This window comes from Aythya marila (assembly GCF_965140915.1).
Source record: "Aythya marila genome assembly, chromosome: 12".
Lineage (NCBI taxonomy): Eukaryota > Metazoa > Chordata > Aves > Anseriformes > Anatidae > Aythya > Aythya marila.
The window spans coordinates 8795331-8811879 of record NC_139053.1 but is presented as its reverse complement, the minus strand read 5'-3'; the positions used below and the strand labels follow the sequence as shown (position 1 = coordinate 8811879).

Sequence of the window (16549 nt, the reverse complement as noted above, 5' to 3'; positions counted from 1 at the left end):
CTTCATTAGTCAAGGTGTTTTGATATGGTATTAAAACAATGTTCAATAAAATATTCACTGTTATTTTATTTCACTGGCCTTCTTGGAGAAGCGGGGGTTCGCGGGGGGGTGCCGGAGCCCCCTCCCCACAAGTCCCCAAAAAGCCAGGGGTGCGGCGTGCTTCCTCGGGGTGGGGTGGGGTGGGGTGGTGGGCGCTCACAGCACCTTGCCGGGGTTCATCAGGTGGTGGGGGTCCAGGGCCGCCTTGATGCGGCGCATGGTGTCCAGCCCCTGGGGGCCCAGCTCCTCCCGCAGCAGCTCCCGCTTGCCCAGCCCCACGCCGTGCTCCCCGGTGCAGGTGCCACCCGCCGCCAGCGCCCGCCTGGGGGACGGGGACATCAACAGGGACATCCCGGGGGGGTCCCCAAAGCCGCCCGTGCGCCCGTGCCCTCCCCACCTGCCCAGGCGCTCAGCGAAGTCGTGGACGCGCCGAGCCTCGTCCGGGTCCTCGGGGTGGAAGACGAGGATGCAGTGGAAGTTGCCGTCGCCCACGTGTCCCACCATGGGCCCTGCGGGGACAACGGGGCTGAGCGGGGGCAGCAGGGCGGGGAGGTGGTGCAGGGGGAGGCAGCGCTCACCGGTGAGGCCGGCGTCCCGCAGGTCCCGCTGGGTCTCCACCACGACACCGGGCAGGCGGGAGATGGGCACGCAGACGTCGGTGGAGTAGCCCTGGGGATGGGGAGACGTGAGCAGGGGTGCGCGGGGACACCGTGGGGAGGGGGACGCGGCGCTGCCGCCCCTCACCTGGCAGCCAGGCCGCAGGGCCAGGGCGGCGAACCAGGCGCTGTGGCGTGCGGACCAGAGCTGCTCGCGCTCCTCCGGCGCCCGCGCCCAGGCCGGGATGGAGCCGCCGTGCAGCCGCACCAGCTCCTCTGAGGTGGTGGGAGATGGTGCCGGGGTGGCTGGAGCCACAGCAGCCCCCCGACGTGTACCCATTCCCCCCGAGACCCAGTCTGGGTGCTTGGGGTGCCCCAGAGCCCGGTGTGGCCCCAGCACCCAGCCCTGTCCCTGGGCACCAGCCCTTGACCACCTCCCATGTCCCTCACCCCAGATCCTCACCAGGGACCCCCAACCCTGTTCCTGTGCCCCCCATCCCCAGCCCTGCTCCCTGTCCCTCCCCCAGGACCCTGCTCTGCACCCGCCATGGGCACCCCTCCCTCACCATGGGACCCCATTGGGACCCAGCCCCATTTCCCCACCGTGGCCCCATCCCCAGGTCCTGGTCCCCCTCCCGGTCCCCCCCCGGCCCTACCCGCCTGCTGCTGCTGCTCGGCCAGGCCCTGCTGGGAGCCGTGCAGCTCCAGGAACAGCGTGGCCGCCTCCGGCAGCTCCAGCCTGCTGTAGCGGCTGCAGGCGCCCGCCATCACCTCGTCCAGGAGCTCTGGGTGGGAGGAGGAGGCAGTGAGACCCGTGGGGTTGCCCCTGTCCCCGTCCTCTCCCTGTCCCTGTCCTCTCTCCATCCTGTCCTTGTTGCCATCCCTACCCAATCCCACCCTCCCCGTGCCCCCTGCAGCACCCACCGATGCGTGCCACGGGCACTGCTGCCTGCAGCACCTGCACGGTGCAGGCCACGGCCGCCTGCACGCTGGGGAAGGAGCAGACAGCAGCAGCCACGGCCTCAGGCAGCGGGTGCAGCCGCAGCGTCGCCTGCGTCAGGAAGCCCAGGGTGCCCTCGGAGCCCACGAAGAGCGAGGTCAGGTCGTAGCCGGCCGCGCTTTTCCTGCACGGGGGCGGGTGAGCGGGTGCCAAGAGACCCCAGCCTGGTTGTCCCCCGGGTCCCCCCCGGGTACCTGGCCTGGCGCCCGGGGCCGGCGGTGTGCAGCAGGCTCCCGTCGGGCAGCACCACGCGCAGGTTGAGCACGTTGGGCCGCATGGTGCCGTAGCGCACGGCGTTGGTGCCCGAGGCGCCCGTGGCCGCCATGCCGCACAGCGAGGCGTCCGCCCCGGGGTCTGGGAACGGGCAGCAGGAGGGCAAACGGGACGGGGACGGGGAGATGGGACCCCGCTGTGACAGCAGCCCGTGGCACCAGGACCCCGGGGACAACGGCAACCCCCAGCCCATGGCACCCCTGGGATCTGGGCACCCCCAGCCCGCACCCATCTGCAGCACCCCTCACCCCCCTGCCATGCCCGCTGCTCCCAGCACCCCCAGTCTCATGGGCACCCCAGCACCCCCAGTGCTCCCAGTAACCAGAGCAGCCCAAAGCCACCCAGTTCAACCACCACGTCCTGTCCCATGGGCACCCCGATCCCTTCCCAGTGCTCCCAGTGCCCACAGGACCCACAACCCCATGGGCTCCCCTGTCCATCCCAGTGCTCCCAGTGCTCCCAGCACCCCTTGACCCCCGCAGCAGGTGCCGCGCCCACGGTACCGACGGGGAACCAGAGCCCGGTGCCACGCAGGTGGCTGTTGAGGGCCTTGCGGGTGACGCCGGGCTCCACGGCCACCGAGAAGTCCTCGATGCTCAGCTCCGAGATGGTGGCCATGCGGCTCAGGTCGAAGCAGACGCCGCCCTGGCACGGGCACGGCTCGGCTCACACCGGGCACCGCGGGGCACGCAGGGGGACGGGGACGGGGGTCTCCGTACCTGCACGGCGTTGACACCACCCTCGAGCCCGGTGCCGGTGCCAAAGGGCACCATGGGGACGCGGTGGCGGTGGCAGAGTGCCGCCAGCTCCTGCACCTGCGCCACGTCCTGGGGCCACACCACGGCGTCCGGGGGCGCGCACCTGGGGACAGAGCGGCCCCGCTGCCCCCGCCGTGCACAAAAGACCCCCGGAACCATCCCCAAACTGGGGATCCCGGTGCCCCTCCCCAACCTGTGCATGGACTCATCGTGCCCGTGCTGCTCGCACACCGCCGCCGCCGTGGAGACATTGGGGCCGCCAACCACATCCCGAAGAGCTTCCAGCAAGCCGGGGGGCAGCGGGCGCTGTGTGGGGGGCGTGGGGAACAGTCAGGGGGGGCAGGTTCCCCGCGCCCACCCCCTGTGCCCCCCTCTCTCTGCCTCTGGGGGGACCCCAGCGCCGGTCCCGTCCCCACCTTGCTGCAGCAGCCGCGGCGCCCCACGGCCCCCGCCAGCCCCAGCGCCCGCCGCAGGGCCATGGTGGGGACAGGGCCCAGCTGCTCCCGGCCCCTTGGCCTGGCCCCAAGGCCCCGCTGCTCCCTCCCGCGCCACAGGCGTTAAGGTGGCTCCGCACACCGCCGCCTCTGGCAGACACCGGCCTCTCGGCTGTCCCACGGCCCCGACACCAGCCCTGCTCCTGGCCTCGGGCACCGGGGAGCCCGGCCCTGATGACCCGAGGACTGTGTGGGGTTTGGGGGGGCACCCACACGTTGCCCCGCTCCTGAGCACCGGCTCCTGTCCCCACGGAGGCCACTTGTGCCCGGCCTCCGCTGAGCGTGGCCGGGTGTCCCCGTGTCCAAACAGCCACCCAGGTGTCCCCGCTCCCGGCCCCGTGTCCCCACCCTCTTCCCACTGAGGTTCCCGAGCAAGGAGGCAGCAGGTTGGGGAGCACAGAGCTTTATTTCGGGCCTCAGTTGGCCGCCAGCACGGAGTCGATCCAGGCGCGCAGCTCGGTGACGCGGGCGTACACGCCAGGCATGGAGGTGGAGCAGCTGCTGCTGCCCCATGAGACGATGCCCACCAGGGTCCAGGCGCCGTCCTTCTGGCACACCAGCGGGCCCCCGGAGTCGCCCTGCGGGCAGCGGGGTGAGGCTGGGGTCGGAGCAAGGGGAAGCGGGGCTGGGGCTGGGGTCGGGCCCTGTGGCCACGTACCATGCAGGAGGAGGCTCCGTCAGCGCCGGCGCACACCATCACGTCGTAGATGCGGAACCCCCAGTACTGCTTGCACTGCGCGTTGGTGAGCAGGGGCAGGGCCACTTGCTGCAGCACCGCCGGCGTCGTGTCGGCTGCGAGCGAGCAGGGAGGTGTCAGCACCACCGTGTCCCATGGGAGGGGAACGGGGACGGGGACGGGGACGGGGATGCGGTACCAGAGGCGTCGGTGAGCCCCCAGCCCGTGGTGACGCAGGTCAGGCCCCCGGGGAAGTCATCGGTGGCCTGGGGCAGGCAGACGGGGGACACGCGGGCGTTCAGCTGCGCCGGGGTGGCCAGCTTGATCAGCGTGATGTCGTTGCGGATGGTCAGCGAGCTGTAGCTGGGGTTGCGGAAGACCTGCAGCAGGCGGCAGCGCTCCCAGTGCCCGCACCCCCGGCTGGGGCAGCGGGCGCTGACGGGGACGGACGGGGACCCCCGGGCACGGGTGCCAGCCCCCGGGACTCAGGGGTGCCGGGGCTGTCCCAGGGGCTGGCGGGGACCCATGCAGCAGGGGGGACTGGTGGGACCTGGGTCAGACCCCACGGGACTGTCCTGGGGCCGTTGGGGGCCAGGGAGCCGGGACCGAGGCCCAGAGCCCACCCCAAGGACCCAGGGCCTGAAGAGAGCAGGAGGAGGGACTCCATGGGGAACCCATCCCAGACACGAGGGGCACCATGCACACCGTGAGGACCTGACCCTGGGGACAAGGGCCCCGCGGCCCCGCATGGCTCCCGGCGGTGGCCACAGCACCCGCAGGCACCCGGCCCCGCGCCGGCCGTACCTTGGCGATGGACAGCCTCTGCACGTCCCCGGACTCGGTCTCCTGGTCGTACTCGCCCAGCACCACGGCGTCAGTGGTCCTGGGCAAGGCAGACGCTGAGCCCCAGGGGCGCGGGCACCCCACGGACCCACGGCCGCCCCCGCCACCCCACGGCCACCCGGCACCTACCTGACGCCGCAGTGGGCAGCGGTGACCACCCACTGCTCGCTGATCAGGGACCCGCCGCAGAAGTGGAAGTTGCCGTAGCGCTGCCGGACAGAGAGCTGCTGTCAGCCCCGCACCACGCGGCCCCGGTCCCGGTCCCGATCCCGTTGCCGTTCCCGAGGCGGGCACTCACCTGCAGGGACACCTGCCAGGGCCAGGAGCCGGGCACCGCCGGCTCCCCGTTGACGATGCGGTTGTAGCCGCGGATGACGGGTGTGATGGCGGGTACGCCGCAGCCTGCGGGACGGGCACAGCCGTGGGACAGGGCCCTCGGCCGCTCCGGCCCCGCTCCCCAGACCCAGCCCTAAGCCTCCCCGGCCCGCCCAGCCCCGGCCCCACGCACTTGCCGCGGCGCGGGCAGAGCCCGCCAGAGCCAGGCAGCTCAGCAGCCACAGCAGAGCCATCGCCGATCGCAGGGAACAGGCTGGGCACGGGGCACGGCGCCTCTTATACACCCGCGGTCCCCGTGCTGGCCTTGGGGTGGTGGCCTTCAGCGATAGCGCGGCACACGGCACCATGCCTGGACAGGGTCTGGGAGCATCACACCTGGGGACGGGTAGCCTTGGCCAAAGGACGTTGGATGCTGTTGGTGGGAGATAAGTCCCGGCCCCATAGCGCTCTGTGACCCTGTGTGAGGGGCAGGTGATTGCAGCGTGTCTGGGGTGGGCAGAGATCTCCTGGTGTCACCCAGTGCCACCCTGCTCCAGCAGGGCCAGCCAGTGCTGGTGCCCAGCACCAAGCCCAGGTGGATTTGGAGACCTCCAATGATGGAGACCACAAGGACCCTCTGGGGGACCTGTGCCCATTCTCAGCCCCCCGCACTGCACAGAAACACTTCCCAGCGTGTGGGGGGAACCTCCTGAGCACCGCATGGTGCCTGCTGCCCCTCGCCCCATCCCCAGACACTGCTGAGCAGCACCTGGCTCCATCCCATTGCAGCCACCTGCACGCAGCCATGAACGGGGTCCTCCCCATCTGCTGCACCCCCCCTGAGGGTCCCAGCTCCTGGCCTCCCCTCCCTAATTGCAGGGGTGCTCCAGGCTCTCCAGCACCTCGCACCCCTTCCCTGGGCTCCCCGGGGTGCCCACACCTGTCTTGTCCCAGTGCTGTGCCCAACACCCAGCCAGGGGTGCAGAGGGGCAGGGGAACCCCACCCACCAGCACCCCTCTGCCCGATGCACCCAGGAGGCCATTCCTGGTCTGTGCCTCAAGGGACATCGCTAGCTCATGGTCAACAAGGAGTCCACCACGACATTGAGCACCGCGAGCAGTTTCAGCAAAGCTGCCTTTCAGCTGGCTGTTCCCAGGACATTTGGGGGCTGTGGTGGCTCCAAGGCCAGGTCCCATGTGGCACCCTGGGGTTGGGTGACCCTCACGGTGCCAGAGCGGGCACGGTGCCGCGCTATCGCTGAAGGCCACCACCCCAAGGCCAGCACGGGGACCGCGGGTGTATAAGAGGCGCCGTGCCCCGTGCCCAGCCTGTTCCCTGCGATCGGCGATGGCTCTGCTGTGGCTGCTGAGCTGCCTGGCTCTGGCGGGCTCTGCCCGCGCCGCGGCAAGTGCGTGGGGCCGGGGCTGGGCGGGCCGGGGAGGCTTAGGGCTGGGTCTGGGGAGCGGGGCCGGAGCGGCCGAGGGCCCTGTCCCACGGCTGTGCCCGTCCCGCAGGCTGCGGCGTGCCCGCCATCACACCCGTCATCCGCGGCTACAACCGCATCGTCAACGGGGAGCCGGCGGTGCCCGGCTCCTGGCCCTGGCAGGTGTCCCTGCAGGTGAGTGCCCGCCTCGGGAACGGCAACGGGATCGGGACCGGGACCGGGGCCGCGTGGTGCGGGGCTGACAGCAGCTCTCTGTCCGGCAGCGCTACGGCAACTTCCACTTCTGCGGCGGGTCCCTGATCAGCGAGCAGTGGGTGGTCACCGCTGCCCACTGCGGCGTCAGGTAGGTGCCGGGTGGCCGTGGGGTGGCGGGGGCGGCCGTGGGTCCGTGGGGTGCCCGCGCCCCTGGGGCTCAGCGTCTGCCTTGCCCAGGACCACTGACGCCGTGGTGCTGGGCGAGTACGACCAGGAGACCGAGTCCGGGGACGTGCAGAGGCTGTCCATCGCCAAGGTACGGCCAGCGCGGGGCCGGGTGCCTGCGGGTGCTGTGGCCACCGCCAGGAGCCCCGCGGGGCCATGGGGCCCTGGTCTCCAGGGTCAGGTCCTCATGGTGTGCGTGGTGCCCCTCGTATTGGGGATGGGGTCCCCATGGAGTCCCTCCTCCTGCTCTTTTCAGGGCTTGGGTCCTTGGGGTGGGCTCTGGGCCTCGGTCCCTGCTCCCTGGCCCCCAACGGCCCCAGGACAGTCCCGTGGGGTCTGACCCAGGTCCCACCAGTCCCCCCTGCTGCATGGGTCCCCGCCAGCCCCTGGGACAGCCCCGGCACCCCTGAGTCCCGGGGGCTGGCACCCGTGCCCGGGGGTCCCCGTCCGTCCCCGTCAGCGCCCGCTGCCCCAGCCGGGGGTGCGGGCACTGGGAGCGCTGCCGCCTGCTGCAGGTCTTCCGCAACCCCAGCTACAGCTCGCTGACCATCCGCAACGACATCACGCTGATCAAGCTGGCCACCCCGGCGCAGCTGAACGCCCGCGTGTCCCCCGTCTGCCTGCCCCAGGCCACCGATGACTTCCCCGGGGGCCTGACCTGCGTCACCACGGGCTGGGGGCTCACCGACGCCTCCGGTACCGCATCCCCGTCCCCGTCCCCGTCCCCGTTCCCCTCCCATGGGACACGGTGGTGCTGACACCTCCCTGCTCGCTCGCAGCTGACACGACGCCGGCGGTGCTGCAGCAAGTGGCCCTGCCCCTGCTCACCAACGCGCAGTGCAAGCAGTACTGGGGGTTCCGCATCTACGACGTGATGGTGTGCGCCGGCGCTGACGGAGCCTCCTCCTGCATGGTACGTGGCCACAGGGCCCGACCCCAGCCCCAGCCCCGCTTCCCCTTGCTCCGACCCCAGCCTCACCCTGCTGCCCGCAGGGCGACTCCGGGGGCCCGCTGGTGTGCCAGAAGGACGGCGCCTGGACCCTGGTGGGCATCGTCTCGTGGGGCAGCAGCAGCTGCTCCACCTCCATGCCCACCGTGTACGCCCGCGTCACCGAGCTGCGCGCCTGGATCGACTCCGTGCTGGCGGCCAACTGAGGCCCGAAATAAAGCTCTGTGCTCCCCAACCTGCTGCCTCCTTGCTCGGGAACCTCAGTGGGAAGAGGGTGGGGACACGGGGCCGGGAGTGGGGACACCTGGGTGGCTGTTTGGACACGGGGACACCCGGCCACGCTCAGCGGAGGCCAGGCACAAGTGGCCTCCGTGGGGACAGGAGCCGGTGCTCAGGAGCGGGGCAACGCGTGGGTGTCCCCCAAACCCCACACAGTCCCGGGGCCACAGAGCCCGGCTCCCCAGTGCCCGAGGCCAGGAGCAGGGCCGGTGTCGGGGCCATGGGACAGCCGAGGGGCCGAGGGGCCGGTGTCTGCCAGAGGCGGCGGTGTGCGGAGCCACCTTAACGCCTGTGGCGCGGGAGGGAGCAGCGGGGCCTTGGGGCCAGGCCAAGGGGCCGGGAGCAGCTGGGCCCTGTCCCCACCATGGCCCTGCGGCGGGCACTGGGGCTGGCGGGGGCCGTGGGGCGCCGCGGCTGCTGCAGCAAGGTGGGGACGGGACCGGCGCTGGGGTCCTGTCAGGGATGGGGATGGGGCCACGGTGGGGAAATGGGGCTGGGTCCCAGCGGGGCCCCATGGTGAGGGAGGGGTGCCCATGGCGGGTGCACAGCAGGGTCCTGGGGGAGGGATAGGGAGTAGGGATGGGGATGGGGGGCACAGGAACAGGGCCGGGGGCTGTGGTGGGGATCTGGGGGCAGGGGACATGGGGTTGGGACAGGAGCTGGTGCCCAGGGGCCACACACCACAGCGCCTGGCTCACCGCCCTGGCCCTGTACCTGGCTGCCAGGTGAGGGGCGGCAGCACCATGTCCCCCTCCTCACGGTGTCCCCGTGTACTTCCCCATACCCGTCCCCATCCCTCTGGCAGCACACCCCACCCAGGGCTACTCCACCAACATCTGCGTGCCCATCGCCTGCCTGCCCGGCGTCATAGTGGAGACCCAGCAGGACCCGTAGGACACCAGCCCCACCGGTGGGCGCTGCCTCCCCCTGCACCACCTCCCCGCCCCGCTGCCCCCGCTCACCCCCGTCCCCATTTTGGGACACGTGGGCGACGGCAACTTCCACTGCATCCTCGTCTTGCACCCCCAGGACACAGACACCCAGGCACCGCGGGTGTTTCTAGGTAAATCTTTATGCTGCTGTGGGACCGGGGGGGGGGCTGAGTTGGGGTGGGGGCTGCGACTCCGTGGCTCCGGGAACCGTCGGAAGCTTCCCCAGTGTTCAGAAGGCACCAATGTCAGTTTGCGTTTCGGTTACAGCTGGTAGGGCAGCAAAACCCGAGACAGGAAAATGCAAAGGCTCGAGCCCCTCCCGCCCCCAGCCCACCCGTCGCCCCTTCTCCAGCCATTCAGGACCCTATTTACACCCCCAGCCGGGTGCTGGTGCGCAGGGCACAGCCCGACATCTCCCTCACGCTGCTCCCCGGCCTGGGCCGTCTCCACCGCAACGGGCGATTGCCACACCGCTACAGGTGCTGGCTGACGTGCCCCGATGGAGACCACGGCCACAGCATCGCCCCAAAGCGCCCTGCACAGCCCCCTCTGCCAGCCCCATCTCGAGTCAAGCAAAGGGCTGAGGGCAGCAGCGAGGGACCGGGCACGAAGCCGCCTCCCGGCACCACGGGCATGGCTCTGACACCAATCTCAAGAGGAAGAGGAGGAAGGGGGATGATGGCCACGGCCCCTCGGCCCTGGATGAGCGGATCCCCGGGCCCCCAGTGCGTGGTAGTGTCTATGTACAGGTCCATTTCCATCGGGCAGGGGGCTCGTGTTGAGGGGACGGCGTGAGGGAGCAGCAGCCCGGGGCCATCACATGGCCGCCAGCTGGCCCAGCACCATCCTGAACTGCTGCGTGCTGTTGGCGAGGTCCTTGACGCGCTCCACCATGTCCTTAGAGGCCGCGGGAGAGGGGTAGTGGAGCGCGGCCGCCTTGGTGGTGACCACGATCTCCTTGAGCATCTCGCAGAGGAGGTTGCTGTAGTGCGTCACCTTGTGCCGGACGTCCTGGGCCTTGGCCTGGCGGGACAGCGTGTCGCCGATGAAGACGAGCTTGTGGGCGCTGAGGATGATGAACTTGCTGTGGGCCACGAAGATCTTGGGGGGCTGGTTGGTGCTGACGGCGGTGAAGAAGGCGTCGACGGCGTTGGTGAGCGTGGTGAGGTTGGCCTCGCACTGCTCCAGGTAGAAGAGGAGGAGCTGGCGGTCGGCGGCACACAGCGCCCCGCCGCCCCGCGCCGGGCCGTAGTGCTGGGGGGGGCTCCAGTTGGACAGGTCGTTGTCGATGGGGCGCGTCACCTCCTGCTCCAGCCGCTCAAACTGCTTCAGCTGCGGAGAGGACAGGCGTGAGGACGGGGCAGGGCGGCCACCGAGCCCCGCGGTGACGGCTGTGCCCCAGGGGGACGCTGCCACATGGATGGTGACAGCCCCAGGAAGAGGATGGCCACGCCAGGCTCCTCTCCGGCATCAGACAGGCCAGATGCTGTCACACAGAGCCATGGGAGAGGCTCACTGTCCCCACTCGAGGCTGTGGGGACAAGGGGAGCAGGACCAAACCCCGCTGCCCTCCCCATAGCAGGGTCCCCGGTGAGCCGTGCCCAGAGGTGCCCGCCTGCCCGTCCCGTCCCCGTTACCTGCTGGTGCTCCAGCTGGTCCTTGCTCTGCCGGATGATGTTGCCTTTCTCCAGCAGCTCCTTCTGGGTCTTCTCAAACTCCTCCTTGCCCTGAAGGGGAGGAAGGAGCATGAGAATGGGGCAAACTGCCGGCCTCACCAGGAACGAGCCCCCCACCCGGCACTGGGATGCCCCCAGTTCCCACAGCAGGAGGGAGAAAATAAGACCGGGGTGGCTGTGCACGGCCAGAATTGCCACCATAGCCACAGAAGGGCTACCCCAGACCCCACACCAACACGTTGTGAGCCAAAATCCCCCTGTGGGTGGCACCACACCGCCTCGCACCACCAGGCGCCCCCTTCCCGTGCCCACCTGGAGGTGGACGTAGTCGTAATCCTCCATCCAGCCGCTCTCGTTGTTCTCGTAGGGGCCGTCGGGCGACTCCTGCGCCAGCAGCTTGGGCGGGGAGGGCAGGGGCCGCGACTGGATGCTGCTGGCCTTGTCGGAGGGGTGCGCGGGCCCGTGCCCGTTGCCCTCCGGCGCCTGCTTTGTCCGTTTGAAGAGGAGGGAGGCATTGCCGTGCAGGAAGGAGGCCAGCTGCTTGGTATCGTCGGGCACGCCGCGCGAGTACATGACGAAGAGCTCCAGGTCGTCCGTGCCCGGCTTGCCACCCACCAAAGCGTTCGGAGCCCAGTGGCACGCGTCCAGCGCCTGGCTGTGCCTCCCCAGGGCCTGGTACACCTCCTCCATCTTCTGCAGCTGCTTGCTGAGCTTGGCGTAGAGGGAGCGGTCCGAGGCCTGGGCGGCGTTGCCCACCGCCCCCCGGGCGAACTCCAGCAGGTCCCGGAGGGCCGCCTGGACGCCCTCCGCCGCCCCGCGGATGCTGGCAGCGTTGGCCTCCATGTGCTCAGCGCTGCGCCAGTTGGCGCTGATGAAGGACATGAGGTAGGAGACGGCACCGCCGATGCCGTGCTGGAGCTTGGCCAGCATCTCCATGGCAGCGTCCAAGTCCAGGGAGAACTCCTTGCCGGCCCCTTTGGCCGGCTCCTTCACAGGCACCACGTCCAGCGAGGAGGTGGAGATGTTGCTGCGGGTGCTGCCCGTGCTGGAGGCCGACAGCCGCTTGCCGTCAGCCGCCTTGGCCTCGCGGTCCACCTGCGGCGGCACGTCGTAGATGTACTCGCCCTCCGTGTCCACCGAGCCCTTGCTGGGGGCGTGCAGGTCCCGGGGCACATCGTACACCTCCTGGGAGGGGAAGGACGACAGCTTCTTGAGGCTGGGGGGCACGTCGTAGATCTCGTGGGAGAGCGAGGGCTCGGGGGCGCATTTCCCGGCCGCTGGCGGCACGTCGTAGACGTCCTCGGGCAGGTAGGGCTCCTGCTGCGTGAGGACGAGGGGGTGGCGGGTCGGGTCGAAAGCTTTCTGCTTGGCGAAGGCGGGGGGCACGTCGTAGGTCTCCTCCCGCACGGGGCCATCGGGCACGTCCTTGCTGACGGAGGGCGGCACGTCGTAGACCTGCAAGGGCACCAACGGGCACCGTCGGCTGCGCTCGGGCGTGTGCGTGCCGGCAGCGCCACGCGCGTGGGAGGGAGGCAGAGCCCGGCACTCGCCCGAGGGTCTCACTGCGCCCTGCTGCACGTAGGCACCGGCTCCGGGCGTGCCAGCAGCACGGGGAAGGATGGGTGCACGACACAGCCCCGTGGCACCCCCGGCCTCGCGCGTCCCCTTCGGTGCCAAAGCTTTCCCCGCCACACTTACGGTTTGGTGCAGGTTCTTCTCCACGCTGGGGGGCACGTCGTAGATTTCTTGCCCCGGGTCCTGCCCGTTGGGACCCTTGACTGCCATCGGGGGGGTGTCGTAGACCTGCAGTGGGACAGAACGGCGTGTGAGGAACAACCAGTTCCTCCCTGGGGAGGACAGAGGCAGCCCCAAAGCCCACCCAGCCGGGGATCCCCGGGTGTGATTTCCCCACGTTGTACCGGAGCGTCTCCTCCAGCTCCTGCCCCGCCACCCCCACGAGGAGACCCACCTCCTGGCTGACCTGGCTGGGGAGCCCGCCGCGGACGGGCGGCACGTCGTAGATCTCCTGGGAGCCCGAGGAGTGGAGGTGGCGGGGAAAATCGTATTCATCCTGCTCCCCCTTGGGCGAGTCGTAGACGTACACCTGCCCCACGCGGCTGGGCAGCAGGACCTAGGAGAGAGGGGAAAGGGCCGAGTTTGGAGCGTCCCCTTGCTCCTGCATCCCCCACCCTCCATAATCCCGAGCCCGTTTGGGTGCTGGGTGAGGAGCTCGGCGGAGCCCATCCGGCACTGGGTGCCCACGGGAGGGCGCTCCCCGGCCAGGCGTGCCGCTGTCACCACCAGGCTCTGCGGTGACGCCGGGGGGACGGAGATGAGATCACCAGTTATTTATAGCAGCGAGCCTCGGCTAGAGACAAAGCCCAGCCGGCACGGCCGCGGTGTGCAAATGGCAACGGTGACCCGGAGATTAATTTGGGCACCGAGCCGCGGGCCGGGATCTGCCAACGCCCGGAGGGTTCGGTGCCCGCTGCGCCACCGTGTCGCGGTGGCACCACAGTCTTCCTGGCACGAAGCAGCCAGGGGAGCTTTCAGGATGCCCCACGCAACGGGGTGAGAAGCCAGTGCCCTGTCCGTGAGTCACGGGGCTTGGCAGCCCCACTACGCCGGCTGAGTCAGGGCTGCCTTCCTGGAAACCACGCTCCGGCACGGCCGAAAGTGCCTCGCTGCCCTCCCCGGGAGAAGGAGCGTCCTGGCACGGCCGCGAGGCGCTGGCACCGGGTGTTCCCAGGAGGGAGGACACATCTCGGCAGCACCGCAGGTACCGCGGGTACCTCCCCGCGCTGGATGCGGCACCAGGAGGGGCTTCGCCAAGCAGCGCTTTGGTCATCCCACCATCTCCGTGGACGTGCCCTAAATATTGCCCACACCAAGGGGCCAGCAGGACCTGCGAGCCGTGCCAGGAACCCACACCAAGCAGGGCATCCCAGCCCCAGTGAGCACCCCCGGTGTACCCACTCCTGTCACCGGCACAGGGAACGATGCCCACGCTTCCACAAGGTCCAAGAGATGGCACCGGGCAGATAAACCTGAGACCGTGGAGCCCAGCAGCCCCGGTGTCCACCAGCCACCACAGAGCACAGTGCAAACACACCCCAAACAACCCCCAACCCCCACCCACGGCAGCATCCAGACCCCCAATCCTACCTTTCCCGAGGGTTTGTGCCCTTCCCAGCTCCTGCTGTCCAAAGACGGGGGCACCTGGTAGATGTCTTGAGCCTGGCCCACCGAGGGAGGGACCTGGTATATATCCTGGGGGGGGCTGGCAGAGCCCACGGGGTACGCGTCCGCTGCTTGGCTCAGGGACGGGGGCACCTGGTAGATCTCCTGCCCGGGGCTGGGGAAGGCGTGGGGCGGCGTCTGCTTCGGGTAGGCGGGCGGCTGCTTAGCCGGGGCCGGGGGAAACTGTCCGGTGGGCGCCGAGCCCGGGTAGAGGCCCTGCTGTCCCTTGCTGGGGACCGGCATCAGGTAGACGTTGTCCCCTTGGGGCGCGTAGGCAGGGTGCATGGGGGTGTACTGCGAGGCGGGCGACAGCGGGACATAGCCCCCTTGGTGGTGGTAAGGCAGGGCGGGCTGCGGCACCGGGGGCTGCGGCGCTGCCTGTCCTTGCCCCGTGCCGGCCGCTTGCTGCTGCTGCTGCTGCTGCTGCTGCTGCTGCTGCTGCTTCTTGTCGTACATGCCCACCAGGATCTTGAGGCGGTTCCCCGGCACGATGCCCTGCCGGCCGTGGAGGGAGCAGAGCCACCAGCCGTCCAGCCCCTGCGTGTTGCGCTCCAGCACCGTCATGATGTCGCCCTTGCGGAAGGAGAGCTCGTCCGGGGACTCGGCCACATTGTCGTACAGCGCCTTGGCCAGCACGTTCTGCAAGACAGCCCCGCGCCGGGGGGGTGAGCCGGCACCGCCGCCACCAGAGGAGGGCAGGTCGGGAGTCATCCCGGGATCTCAAAGCCTCCCTGGCTCCTCCACCGCCTCTTCTGCACCCCCACCCTTGGGTGCTTGGCACCCGAGCACCCAACGCGCAGCGGGGACCCAACCCCGAGGCTCTCCCGCGTCCCCCCTCGTCCGCTCGCCCTCCTCCAGCCGCCGCTTCCTCCCCACTCCAGTTCAACCCATCCTTCCCGGAGGTGGTGCTAGGAAGGGGCCGAACCCTTTCGCGTCCTGGTTTCGGGGACCTCCTCTGCCTTTCCCTCCCCTTCCCGCCGGGGAGGAAGTGCCAGGGCCGTGACTCAGCCAGGGCCGGAGAATTCCCCACCGGCTGCCGAGCGAGTGGAGGGCACGCGAGCACCGCAACCCCCCGGGACGTGCACCCGGGGCTTGTCCCTTGTTGGGACCCGGTGGCCGTGGTGCTGGCCGGCCCCATGGCAGATGTTGGGGGTGCCACGAGCGTGGCGCGGGCGCACCTGCGGAGCTGGTGGCATGGCTCGGGGGCTCCTTGCCACGGCCTCCTCGGGGAAAAGCGAGGCTGAGGACAGAGCAGGGGGCTTCTTGGCCACCGGCACGCGGCGTCGAGCCCGCTTAGGGCTACGGGAACCGGGGCACGGGGTGGGGAGAGCCACCGCAGCCAGCCCCGTGGCACCGCCGCCTGCCCGCACCCCGTCCGAGGCTGTGCCCAAGAGCGAGGCCGCCCCATCCCCTGGGGCACCCCCGGGACGTGTCCCCGGGGGGATCAAGCACCAGCTCCACCACCGCCATCCCCTCCCCACGGGGACCGAGCAACCCCCTCCGGTGCCCCAAAATCCCCCCCCACCACCCAAACCGCGCAACCGGGGACAGGGCCGGGGGGGCTGCGCCGTGCCCCCACTCCCCCCCCCACCACCTCCCCAGCGCCCCAAACCCAGCAGGGGCAGGGGGAGAAGGGCCGTGCTGCCCCCGCTCTCACCAGGTAGTTCATCTTCCCCGCTCCCCGCGGCGCTGCGGCGGCACAAAGCGGCGGGGACGGGGCCGGCGGCGCGGCCCGAGCGCGGAGCAGCGGCGGCGGCGGCCGCCCGGAGCCGGGACCGGGGCCGGGGCCGGGGCCGGGGCCGAAGCCGAGGCCGGGGCCGGGGCCGGGGCCGGGGCCTGTGTGCGGAGGGCGGGCGGGCGGCGCTGCGGCGGTGGTGGCGGCGGCGGCCCCGCCGGAGGGATCATTCCAGCGCCCTGCCAGCAGCGGCCCCGCCGGCCCCGCTCCGCCCATGGGCTGCGCCCGCACCGGCGGGAGGCGGCGCTCGGGCGGGAGGGAGCGAGCGGGGGAGCGGCAGCCAAGGGGGACCGGGAACGGGCTCCTCGGTTGGGGTTTGGGCTCCCCCGGTGGGGTTTGGGTGCTCTCCTTGGGTTTTGGACGCCCCTGTTGCGTTTGGGCTCCCCCGTTGGGTTTTGGACGCCCCCCTTGGGTTTTGGGCTCCCCATTGGGTTTTGGGTGCCCTCAATGGGTTTTGGACGCCCCTGTTTTGTTTGGGCTCCCCATTGGGTTTTGGACACCCCCTTGGGTTTTGGGCTCCCCCATTGGGTTTGGTTTTTGGGGTCAGGCTGTGAGGGGCCAGCTCGAGGCGCATGGAGCGTGTGTTGGCCGCTGTTGGCTTCTCCCACCCGCGTCCCGTCCCGAGGCCGTCCCAGCTGGAGGCCTCGGCGCGATAACCCCGCTGAAGGCAGTGGCAGGGGCTGCGGTCGAGCCCGCAGACCACAGCCGGAGGTCGGCAGCTTCCTCCCAGTAGGGCTGGCAGCTCGCAGTGCTCGGCATCCCCAGGCAGCGTCTCCCTGAAGCTGAGCCTGCCTGCGGAAGGCACCGAGGGGTGGTGAGCGCCCTGCCCTGCCGGGATGCTCGGTGTCACCCTTGGGGACACGCTGCCTGGCCCGCGGT

At 70.4% G+C, this 16549-nt stretch overlaps 4 protein-coding genes across 5 annotated transcripts; 1 reads left to right on the top strand and 3 right to left on the bottom strand.

Moving 5' to 3' along the window:
* Positions 1-41: 41 nt before the first annotated feature.
* On the bottom strand, positions 42-3181 carry LDHD (lactate dehydrogenase D). Its single transcript, XM_082770102.1, has 11 exons — positions 3083-3181; positions 2860-2972; positions 2628-2769; positions 2412-2553; positions 1830-1989; positions 1560-1759; positions 1292-1420; positions 784-911; positions 618-708; positions 437-548; positions 42-361 (listed from the first exon to the last, which is right to left on the bottom strand). The coding sequence occupies exons 1-11, from the start codon at positions 3143-3145 to the stop codon at positions 196-198; spliced, it is 1446 nt and encodes a 481-aa protein (XP_082626228.1). The 5' UTR covers positions 3146-3181; the 3' UTR covers positions 42-195.
* Positions 3182-3549: 368 nt separating this feature from the next.
* On the bottom strand, positions 3550-5263 carry LOC309882717 (chymotrypsinogen B-like). The gene is made up of 7 exons (XM_082770064.1): positions 5188-5263; positions 4978-5081; positions 4809-4888; positions 4641-4719; positions 4036-4216; positions 3819-3952; positions 3550-3738 (listed from the first exon to the last, which is right to left on the bottom strand). The coding sequence occupies exons 1-7, from the start codon at positions 5246-5248 to the stop codon at positions 3577-3579; spliced, it is 801 nt and encodes a 266-aa protein (XP_082626190.1). The 5' UTR covers positions 5249-5263; the 3' UTR covers positions 3550-3576.
* Positions 5264-6250: 987 nt separating this feature from the next.
* On the top strand, positions 6251-8041 carry LOC309882718 (chymotrypsinogen B-like). The gene is made up of 7 exons (XM_082770065.1): positions 6251-6403; positions 6510-6613; positions 6703-6782; positions 6872-6950; positions 7375-7555; positions 7639-7772; positions 7853-8041. The coding sequence occupies exons 1-7, from the start codon at positions 6343-6345 to the stop codon at positions 8012-8014; spliced, it is 801 nt and encodes a 266-aa protein (XP_082626191.1). The 5' UTR covers positions 6251-6342; the 3' UTR covers positions 8015-8041.
* A 1141-nt stretch (positions 8042-9182) lies between these two features.
* BCAR1 (BCAR1 scaffold protein, Cas family member) lies at positions 9183-15858 on the bottom strand. 2 transcript variants are annotated; one of them, XM_082769995.1, is made up of 7 exons: positions 15593-15858; positions 13861-14574; positions 12665-12826; positions 12394-12498; positions 11008-12150; positions 10657-10746; positions 9183-10351 (listed from the first exon to the last, which is right to left on the bottom strand). In XM_082769995.1, exons 1-7 carry the CDS (start codon positions 15602-15604, stop codon positions 9836-9838), a joined length of 2742 nt encoding a protein of 913 aa, XP_082626121.1. In that variant the 5' UTR covers positions 15605-15858; the 3' UTR covers positions 9183-9835. The 2 variants fall into 2 exon arrangements, with proteins under 2 accessions (XP_082626121.1, XP_082626120.1); XM_082769994.1 differs by having other exon boundaries at positions 12677-12826; positions 15593-15743.
* Between the last annotated feature and the right edge of the window lie 691 nt (positions 15859-16549).

Excerpts from the sequence above, each read along its gene's own strand:
- LDHD (XM_082770102.1), bottom strand. The coding sequence starts at position 3,145 with ATGGCCCTGCGGCGGGCGCTGGGGCTGGCGGGGGCCGTGGGGCGCCGC. Across the intron at positions 912-1,291 it reads CGAGCAGCAGCAGCAGGCGG|AGGAGCTGGTGCGGCTGCAC; the intron begins GTAGGGCCGGGG and ends CCACCACCTCAG. Across the intron at positions 362-436 it reads TTCGCTGAGCGCCTGGGCAG|GCGGGCGCTGGCGGCGGGTG; the intron begins GTGGGGAGGGCA and ends CCCGTCCCCCAG.
- LOC309882717 (XM_082770064.1), bottom strand. The coding sequence starts at position 5,248 with ATGGCTCTGCTGTGGCTGCTGAGCTGCCTGGCTCTGGCGGGCTCTGCC. Across the intron at positions 4,720-4,808 it reads GCTGCCCACTGCGGCGTCAG|GACCACTGACGCCGTGGTGC; the intron begins GTAGGTGCCGGG and ends TGCCTTGCCCAG. Across the intron at positions 3,953-4,035 it reads GGGGCTCACCGACGCCTCTG|CCGACACGACGCCGGCGGTG; the intron begins GTACCGCATCCC and ends GCTCGCTCGCAG.
- LOC309882718 (XM_082770065.1), top strand. The coding sequence starts at position 6,343 with ATGGCTCTGCTGTGGCTGCTGAGCTGCCTGGCTCTGGCGGGCTCTGCC. Across the intron at positions 6,614-6,702 it reads CCTGGCAGGTGTCCCTGCAG|CGCTACGGCAACTTCCACTT; the intron begins GTGAGTGCCCGC and ends TCTGTCCGGCAG. Across the intron at positions 6,951-7,374 it reads AGAGGCTGTCCATCGCCAAG|GTCTTCCGCAACCCCAGCTA; the intron begins GTACGGCCAGCG and ends CGCCTGCTGCAG.
- BCAR1 (XM_082769995.1), bottom strand. Across the intron at positions 12,827-13,860 it reads GGCACAAACCCTCGGGAAAG|GTCCTGCTGCCCAGCCGCGT; the intron begins GTAGGATTGGGG and ends CCTCTCTCCTAG. Across the intron at positions 10,352-10,656 it reads ACCAGCTGGAGCACCAGCAG|CTGAAGCAGTTTGAGCGGCT; the intron begins GTAACGGGGACG and ends TCCTCTCCGCAG.